This window comes from Rosa chinensis, chromosome 2 (genome assembly GCF_002994745.2).
Source record: "Rosa chinensis cultivar Old Blush chromosome 2, RchiOBHm-V2, whole genome shotgun sequence".
NCBI classification, from domain to species: Eukaryota; Viridiplantae; Streptophyta; class Magnoliopsida; order Rosales; family Rosaceae; genus Rosa; species Rosa chinensis.
In genome coordinates, this window is record NC_037089.1 from 18,967,594 (window position 1) to 18,977,693 (window position 10,100).

General features: G+C 40.4%; 1 protein-coding gene across 1 annotated transcript; it reads left to right on the top strand.

Moving 5' to 3' along the window:
• The first annotated feature begins 5,250 nt into the window (after window positions 1-5,250).
• LOC112188946 (probable N-acetyltransferase HLS1) lies at window positions 5,251-7,534 on the top strand. The gene is made up of 3 exons (XM_024328188.2): window positions 5,251-5,894; window positions 6,005-6,210; window positions 6,347-7,534. The coding sequence occupies exons 1-3, from the start codon at window positions 5,703-5,705 to the stop codon at window positions 7,209-7,211; spliced, it is 1,263 nt and encodes a 420-aa protein (XP_024183956.1). The 5' UTR covers window positions 5,251-5,702; the 3' UTR covers window positions 7,212-7,534.
• Window positions 7,535-10,100: the final 2,566 nt, after the last annotated feature.

The window sequence follows — 10,100 nt, forward strand, 5'->3', positions numbered from 1 at the left end:
CCCACGCCTCAGCCTATTGTCAACGAGTTTCTCATATATAAATTATAATTTTTATTGTAATTTCTCCAACACATCCCTTATAATTTTGGGAGCTGTGATAAACCCTATAACTAAGATAGAAGTGATTTGCAATCTAGGCATGCAAGAAATCAATACACCAATCAATTATAGGCTCATTTCAGACTACAACACACTACTTGCCAATATACACAATTGTGGTACTTACAATGTGAGTACACTGAGACTCTTGATAGAATGTAGAACTGATCAATCTACCCAAAAAAAAAAGTAGCAAATCTAGAAAAGTATGTAGTAGTCGCAAAATTGAGCAAAGTATCAGGAAAAATATCTCTTGGGTCCAAAATCCTAATCCTTGGAGAAATCAAGCCCAACAATTGGGCTCAAATACAGCCCAACCACACGGCCCACAACTCTAATCTTGGCACCTATCAATTTGCTCTGGGCAGCCAATTAAAGACCGTCACTACCCAGTGCTGCAATTTTGGTATTCATCCACATCTTGTATTGTCGCGACTAGTAGTAACCAACCCATAAAAGAATGACATTGATTGAAGTTGACCCACCACTAAAACTTTATATCTCTAAGAGGACTACACAGACGTCCCTGCACCTCCATCATCAACACCGGGCATCGACACCACCATGAACACCAACACCCAGCCTGGATCCCAAAACATCCTTCGTGCGAAGCCTCCCCAAAGCAGCAAGCCTAGCTTGACAAATGCCCAACCCACCATTTTCAGATCGACCTGAGCAGATCCAAAGGGCCTTCATTGAAAAACTGCTCAGTCGGAGAAGGTATGGGTGGGCATTATGCACCTGATATATGGTACTGTACCGTTTGGCAACATAAAAAGTGGGTTGGAAACCGCATCGAAACAAAATGGTGCCAATTCTCTCCCAAACCACGACCCGCATGAATACGGTGTGGTTGCGGTTTCAAGTCCAACTCCGACCCGCTTTTTAATGTTTATGTGTTTATGTTAGTATCATGTTTAATATTAGGCAGTGAAGGATGTTGCAGTTTCTGGATTTAAAAATATATGTTTGATCGATCATGTTTATGTAGTTTGTCTTTCATTTCAACTATTGATTTGTTTCATATTTTTTGGGGGAAATTACTGGTCACACCCTGTACTTTGGGTGTGTCAACAGTTCAGTCCATACCTTCCTAATTTTAACAAATAACTCCTCAGACATTCAAATCTCACACAATTTGCTCTAAAATGACTATTTTACCCCTCACCTCCTGTTTTTATTTTTATTTTTTTAATTTATTTATAATTCTTCTCTCTTTTTTATTATTTTTCTGCTTCTCTCTCTCTCTCTCTCTCTCTCTCTCTCTCTCTCTCTCTCTCTCTCTCTCTCTCCTAAAAACAAAGAGAGGGAAACATTTTTATTTGTTGGGCATTGCATAGCCGCTCTCGTTTTCTCTCTAAACAACTAGGATTCCTCCTCGTTGACAACTCTTCTCGTCTGGTCACGTACCCTCTTCGGCGTGTGGCGTGTGCAGCCAGACGAGCTCTATTTGCTATGGTGCTTTCAATTGGTGACTGTGGTGGCCGAGTTTTGGCTGGTGGTAGGATCGATCCTTTCTAACCAAGTCGGATCCGATCCAAGCTAAGATTAGGTGTGTCGGATTGTGGGATAGGTAGCAAGGCCCAACAAGGGGTGGCTGCGGACAGGTTGATTAGAGGGATGAGATGGAGGGATAAAGTCACCGTGCTTGAAGCGTCGCCGATCTGAGGTTATGGGGCCTCGTTTTCTTTGCCAATGAGTTGGCTGCTGGGGTATAGATTGGAGGCTGAGCTGATTGTTCCAGTGGCTGGGATTTGGACAGAGATCGGGGCCAGCGGAGGCGCAGTGATGGTGGTGTTGCTAGGTCTGTGGAGGTATTTGATTGGGTTGGATCAATGTTTCCTCCTTGATCGACGGCTACTTGACCGCGGTGATGACGTTGCGGTTGCTATAAGGGTTGAGTGACTTGTTTGGTGGGTCAGTTTTGGGCTTGCTTGACTGTGAGTGAAGGAACGGTGAGGCTGCGGTGGATGGACGTTGCCGTCTAGTCCTTGAAGGCTAACTCCGCCACAACTCCTGGTACGAGATCTCCATCCCCAACCGCCTCGTCAACTGCCGTCTAGTCCTCTTCCGACGAAGACGGTGGTGAACTCAGCATCTTCGAGGCAATGGAAATAGTGGTGGCTCAGTTCACTCGGCAAAGAACATAATTAAAAAAAAAAAAAAAAAGAGGAAAAAAAAAGGAAGTGAGGGGTAAAATAGTCATTTTAGACCTATTGTGTGAAAACTAAAGAGAATAAGAACTAAACTGTTTAATTTAAAAAGCGAGGGACTGAACTGTCGAAGCACCCAAAGTACAGGGTGTGGCCAGTAATTTTTATTTATTTTTTTGTTAAGTTTCATAATGTATCAATTTTAAAAGATGGGTCAAATTGGGTCTGACATTTTGGGCCTCATTTTCTAGACTTAAAAAGTAAAAACAATAACCGGGTCCAACCCGAAACTGAATCACACCCCACTGAAAAATGCTGCAACCGAATTAATTGGTTTAGCCCATTTGAAATGCGGTTACGGTTTGAAATATGACCTACCCGAAAGAAGTGGTTTGGTTCGGCCTTAAACTGCACTGCCCTTCACCTTGCCCACCCTTAGGAGAAGGTGTGGCTTGAAGCCGCTGCGGAAGGCCGAGGTAGACCCCATATTGCTCATACGCTTCGGCGTACCGCTAGAATGGAGACACTGATAACCCGCTACTTAAACGGCCACCAATGGCGGTAGAGCTAGGGTTGGAACTCATGGAAACAATTTTCTAAAACATGGAGTTTACAAATTTGGTCATTAGACCTCCCAAGTCAAAACTAATATTGGTAATAAAGTAGCCGATTAAATTTAAAATCACAATATAGGATAGACACACCAAGCGCTAAAAACCATAAAACAAGAATAGCCTATTTTCAAGTTTAAATTTTAAATTTTAAATTTTGTCTTCTTAAAAAAAAAAAAACTTTTAAATTTTAACAATCAATTATTTTTGCAACAAACTTACTATTTCCAATCTTTTACTCCATACATAGTCAATTTTGGAACCTTCCTAGTCAAGGAGAAGAGTCGCTAAGAGCATTTATAGCAGACTCTATTTTGACTTCTTACTTATTTTGATAGCTTGTTGATTTTTTTTTTTTTTTTATTTTAGCAGTCGCACCAGATTCATGAGTTAGAGTGGCTCTCTATTTTAACTTTTAATTATCAAGCTCCTAAATATCTCACTCTCTATGAAGCTCTCTATTATTTTTGTTAATTTACAAAGATTCATTTTAAGTTGTAATATGTAACTTATAAATACATTTAAATTATTTTAAAAATAAATATAAATTCATAACTCACTAAAATAGAGAAAACTGATATAGATATATTTTGAAATTGACTAGCTAAAATATTTTTTTGACTACTTTATCTAAAATTTAACTAAAAATTGATTAACATTGTTAAAAATGCTTTAATATTTATTAAGAAATATTAGTAGCAATAATTGTTGGTTATATCCAAACTTAAAATAAGGAATTGTACTGACCCCCACTTCCCACGACCACAAGCCTCGACCAGACCCCACAGATACTTCAACCAGACCCACATAAAGTGATTAAAGGCCCCATTACCTCTTTTAATGAAATAATTTGTCTCTTTATACATTTTATTGAATTAATTTAACACAACAATATAACCCTATATAAAACCATATTGTACCCTAAAATATACATTTATATATGCACGCTCCCCCAACTTACAAAAAATGTCTTTATATGTCTGGACATAAATTAGTATAGTGTACATAATAATGTACATATAAAATGCCCCAATACCAAACCTGCCTGTCTATTATTTGCTTTCACATTTTCCTCTTCTTCAACTTTAATATGCCCAATAATTTTGGTCCATTACCATAAAGGAACACAGAGACAAACAATTTAGGCTAAACTTGCTCTAAAAAAAACTTTTTGTCCATTAATTTGTGATTACACAAAGGTTTAAGAGAGGAAATGATTTGATTAATAAGAGCTTAGTTAATGTGAAACCCAATATTATAAATCTGTAACGTGTCCTCTTCTTGAACTATCCAATCATTGTCGAAACCGATATTTGCATGCAAGAACAACCCAAAAGAGGCAACAACCTGCTATGGCAGTCAATCAATGACCATCGGACGGCTCAGATTCGATGACTTTTCTTGCCAGTTGACGGGTTGACCTTATCAAGTTAAAAGTCTGTGCTATGTAGCAGGTCATCAATCAAGTATAAAAGTAGTAGGACTGCGCTGCTGGGTTTAGCTGTCCTTCCCTAGATAGGTTAATCCTAGGCGTACACCTAGACCTGGTGCTGGTCACCTTGCCAAATATGATGTTATCGTGAATGATAAAGATCGATGCTTAGATTAGAGCTCTCATCGGAAAAGCCACGCTACCCTAAAAGCCGGAAAAAGCCGCTTTTGCAGGACCCAAAAGCACTACTCAGTTGTCTCATCATATAATAAATTCCGACGGCCGTAAATATAGAGTCTCATTTCCGTAAACTCAAAACGCAATTTCATGCATAACACAGATCCATATTCATTTCGTTACATGATATAATATTTTGTAATATTTGACATAACATTAAAATTTTTGAGTAGAAATTCAAGAATTATTAAATTAGTTTCCTCTCAACCGTACTTCTCGATACTTTAAAGCAGTATAAAACATCAATACATGTATCATGCATGTGCACAAGAAACATTGATTTTCCCGCTTCTTTATGCATGCATGGCTATAATGTATATGCCTATGTGGGGAGAGAGATGGAGACAAAACTTATAAGGGATAATGATTACAAATGGGGTCAAGACCGCAACGCTTCCTTTCTTTTTAGACATAAATGATTAAAACCCGAAATTAACACCAATACACCTAAACACAACTAGGCGCAGCCATAGCCGCCATTTGCTATCCTTTCTTTTTAATTTTCGGTCGATTTTTATTTTTTTCTGTTCACGATTTGTATTGAATGTTGAGGACTATTTACTATAGTGGAAGTACTGCGTTTGGAGAGAGAAAGGAAAAACGTTTAAAAGAGACAGAGACAGAAGAGAAAAGCAGATAAAATCCCACCGAACTAATTAAAAAGTTTGCAGTACTGGTTTTATTTTAATTTTAGTGTGTGTGAGGATTAAATAACCAAAAATTTAAAGAAAGAAGGTGGGAGATTCTAGAGAGAGAGAGAGTAAAGGCCCTTAACCCTGGTATTTAAAGAGGCTAAAAATCTGTCAATGATTAAAAACTCGAAGAAAAGCTTAACGGGAGGTCCTTCCAAGTTCCATCGATCCATCCCCAACCTTTCGATTCTTCTTTTCCATTTTTATTAAAGAAAATTGCGGATTTTGTTTTCTGAGATGGGCCCTCAATAAGCCTTTGTGCTATATATGATTTGTATTGCTCACTCATGCTGTAATGTTTATGTGAATGAGTTGTGCCTTTTTCTCCAGTTTCGAAGCTCTAGCCGTTTAGCTTCTAACTCACGTTATACGTGACTGCCTATATAAACCCCCCCATATCTCACTCTCATTTCCTCACATCCAGTCCCCCTTCTTGCTCTTACTAAATTGGGCAATCTAGTTTCCTACTGAGTTTGTGATGAACATGGTACAAGATTTAAGTCTTTCTAGTTTAGTAGTGAGGGAGTTCGACCGGAACAAGGACTGTTCAGGCGTCGAAGACGTCGAGAGGCGGTGCGACGTCGGCCCCACCGGCGAGGTCTCCCTCTTCACCGACCTCCTCGGCGACCCGATTTGCCGAGTCCGAAACTCTCCTGCCTTTCTCATGCTGGTAATGATTAAATCAATAAACATAATCATCAACATGCCACCTTCTTTTTACCGATTCTTCCAAACACGACTTTTATCTAACTCGGTTTATTTTTCATGAACATGGTTTAGGTCGCTGAGCTGGGCCAGGAGAAAGAGATAGTGGGGATGGTAAGAGGCTGCATCAAAACCGTTACATGCGGCAAGAAACACTCTAGAAATAGTAAAAACGTTACAGTTAGCCACCGCAATAATAATGATGACGATAATATCAAACCGGTCCCGGTTTACACCAAGCTCGCTTACATCTTAGGCCTTCGCGTTTCTCCTTCTCACAGGTTCATATCTACTCACTATTTTATTCCTTCCTTCCAAACTTTCCATCTCCATTACCAAACGTTTTTTTTTTTTTTTCCTTTTCCTTTTCATACTATTAACTAATTCATTTTTTTTTTCTTTTTCTCTTGGGTACAGGAGGATGGGAATAGGATTAAAGCTGGTGAAGAGAATGGAGGAGTGGTTCGCAGAAAACGGCGCCGAGTACTCGTACATGGCCACCGAAAACGATAACCAAGCTTCCATTAAGCTCTTCACCGGAAAATGCGGCTACGCCAAGTTCCGTACGCCCGCTATTCTCGTCAACCCGGTCTTCGCTCACCGGGTCAAGGTCTCGAAACTCGTGACAATCATCAAGCTAGCTCCCTCCGACGCCGAGTCCCTCTACCGCCGCCGATTCTCCACCACCGAGTTTTTCCCGCGCGACATTGACTCCGTCCTCAACAACAACCTCAGCCTCGGGACCTTCCTCGCCGTGCCACGTGGCGAGCTGGCGGAGGAGTCGTGGCCCGGGTCGGATCAGTTCCTGGCCGACCCGCCCGAGTCGTGGGCCGTGATCAGCGTCTGGAACTGTAACGAGCTCTTCAAGCTCGAGGTCCGAGGCGCTTCGCGCCTGAAGCGGACTTTCGCGAAGACGACTCGGATCGTGGACCGGGCGCTCCCTTGGCTGCAGCTGCCTTCGGTCCCGGAGCTATTCCGCCCTTTCGGGTTTCATTTTCTCTACGGTCTTGGCGGGGCAGGCCCACGCGCGGCGAAGTTTTTAAAGGCGCTTTGCGGTCACGCACACAACTTGGCCAAGGGAAGCGGGTGTGGGGTGGTTGCTACGGAGGTTTCGAACCGCGAACCGCTTAAGGCGGGAATTCCACACTGGAAGATTCTATCGTGCGCCGAGGACCTATGGTGCATCAAGCGGCTTGGAGAAGACTATAGTGACGGCTCTGTCGGTGACTGGACGAAATCGCCACCTGGCATGTCCATTTTTGTTGACCCCAGAGAGATCTAGCTAAATTACGTAAAGAATCGGAACTAGTAGTTTTTATCTTCCCGGGTTGTTTGTAGATTTTTGGGCCCCCTGTGTAACTTTTGTTCTTGGTAGAGTAGAGTGAGCAAAGATCAGGATTGGGGAAAGAAGAAGATTAAGATATGGGTTTTGTTTTCTGGTTTAATTTTTAGTTGTAAAAGGGAATATCCAATCCAATCTAATCTTCTCCATCCCCAGCTTTTGTAAATGGAAGTGGCTTTTTCAGATGATTAGATCCTCTTCTGGGCCAAAACGCAGCCTTGGTTTCTTGTGGTTCTCAATCTCTGCTTTCCCAGTTTCGCCTTTTTTTTCTTCTTTTTTTTTTAAAACAAAAACAAAAGGGGTTCTCTGTGATCTTTTCTAATGGTGAATGTGATCAAAATCATTGTCATTTAGAATATCCCTTTGAAATTGTTCATGCAAAGAAAAAACAAAAGGGTTTCCCAATCACCTTTTGGGGCATACCATATCTATAATTTGTCCTTGATTATATGCTGAGGACCCTAGAAGAAGATGACCCTTTTGCTCACTATACATTCTTTAGGTTCTTTCTAGTTAAGCGTAGTGGGAATATAAAGTGCTTGAAATGGACTGGTAATGAAAATGGACTGAACATTAGTGAGGGTAAAGTAGTCTTTACGATATTTTCTTGGATTGTGTTACTTATGTCACATTCATTTTCATATGACAACACACACATATATATCTATACTTAATAAAGAGGTTTTGTTAGCCAAAATAAAAAATTTAGACAGATTTAATCCTGAAAGATTAAAAAACTTTGAAAATAAATTAAATCAGAATGGTAAATATGACAATTTCAAAATGGAATTTTTATTGAAAAAATTAAAAAGAAACTATCACACAACCTCCATTTTTATCTCCTACTATTTTCTCTCTGTAATAATTATTTTATTTCATTTATTTTTTTTAATTTTCTTTAAAAAAAAACTATTACACACGAAGAGCATGTATGAAGAAGGCTTGTGTGTGTGTGTGTGTGTATACACAGTCCGTCTCAGGTGCGGACGTTCGTACCGAGCGGAAGGTACAGATTTCCTGTTTTCGACCACTTTCCGTCCACATTTTTACATCTTAACCGTTCAGTTTTTAGTTCTTAGTGTATAGATCAGCTCTGCAAAATTTCAGCCAATTTGGTGATCGTTAAGGCATCCAAAACTGCAATTTACCCTTATAAATACGAACTGTTCTGTTCAACAGATTCAGTCCGTTCATGTAAAATGCAGTTTTGGATGCCTTAACGATCATCAAATTGGATGAAATTTTCTAGAGGTGATCTATACACCAGGACCTAAAAACTGAACGGTTAAGATGTGAAAATGTGGTCGGAAAGTGGTCGAAAACAGGAAATCTGTACCGAAAATTCAGTAAGGACGTCCGCACCTGAGAAAATTCATATATATATATATATATACATGCCCGATCACAGGTGCACGTCCGCACTTTCGCTAAAGTACGGACGTCGACGCAGTAGGTGGTTCCAGGATGCGCGGGGCTGGCCGGAGGCGTCCCAGACCTTGTCTGGGCAGCAATCGAGGTCGGAGGAGGTCGGGGTTGCCGGTTTCTGGGCAGCCACCTCACCTTCAACTGCAGGTTCTGTGCAGCGTTGCAGAAAGGTTGCCGGCGACTCCACCCGACCGCAGACCCCCGACGTCCATTTGGCAAGTTGCGGCGCGCCGTCGACTCTCGATCGAGGCCAGAGGAGCGACGTCCGCACTTTTTCTGGGTTGCGGACATTCGCTCTCGAACGGCTTTGTGTGTGTGTGTGTGTGTATATATAGTCCGGCTACGGTGCGGACGTCCGTACCATGCGGATGGTACGGATTTCCCGTTTTCCCCTACTTTCCGATCACATTTTCATATCCTAACCGTTTAGTTTTTAGGTCCTAATTTATAGATCACCTCTGCAAAATTTCAGCCAATTTGGTGATAGTTAAGGCATCCAAAACTGCAAATTACAACAATGTACACGAACGGTTCCGGTTTGACAGATTCGGTTCGTTCGTGTAAATTGCAGTCTTGGATGCCTTAACGATCACCAAATTGGCTGAAATTTGTAGAGATGATCTATACATTAGACATTAGGACCTAAAAACTGAACGGTTAAGATACAAAAATGTGATCGGAAAGTGAGTGAAAACAGGAAATCCGTACCGAAATTTCTGTACGGACGTCAGCACTTGAGAAAAATCATATATATATATATATATATATATATATAACAATGTGTATATACTCTCTGTGGATGAACTTTCAACTTTTGGTTTGGGTGGTGTCGGGGATTCTTTTATTTGCTTTTTCGGGTTGTTGGGTTGTTTTTGCTTTTTTCTTATGATGATCATGAAATCGATGGAAGGTTTCGGCTTTTAATTGCTATGTGGCTTTTTTGCACATTTGCACTAAAAGATATCTACGTTTATTTGTTTTATATTTTGCTTGTTCCTAGTCTTTTCCTTCATGAGCATTAAGCAAAGCCTTCGCTTTCTCTAAGTTATGGTGGTTCTGATTTGGACTTTGGGACATCTTGGTGGGTACATATGCTAATTGGATTGTGACACTTTGGTACATCTTTTGGCAAATAATCAAACTATAATAATGGGCATAATTAGAATTATAGATATTATTATTCTGTGCATTGATAGATACGTGCCTTTTTCTCTACCTATATGTACAATATGTATACACTATACACACCCAAAAAAGATCTAAAAACCTTTCTGCATGAAAGTGATCTTTTTATCTACAATATAGTATGGCACGCATGCCCCTAGTGTTCTTCGCACAAGTGCCTCAAGATAGCTAGGAGCTAACTTATTTAATTTAGTCTCTTTTGGGTAATGTAAGAACATT

Bases quoted from the DNA above. Each gene is read 5' to 3' on its own strand.
- LOC112188946 (XM_024328188.2), top strand. From the start codon at position 5,703: ATGAACATGGTACAAGATTTAAGTCTTTCTAGTTTAGTAGTGAGGGAG. The intron at 5,895-6,004 runs GTAATGATTAAA...AACATGGTTTAG, and splicing joins CTCCTGCCTTTCTCATGCTG to GTCGCTGAGCTGGGCCAGGA. The intron at 6,211-6,346 runs GTTCATATCTAC...TCTTGGGTACAG, and splicing joins CGCGTTTCTCCTTCTCACAG to GAGGATGGGAATAGGATTAA.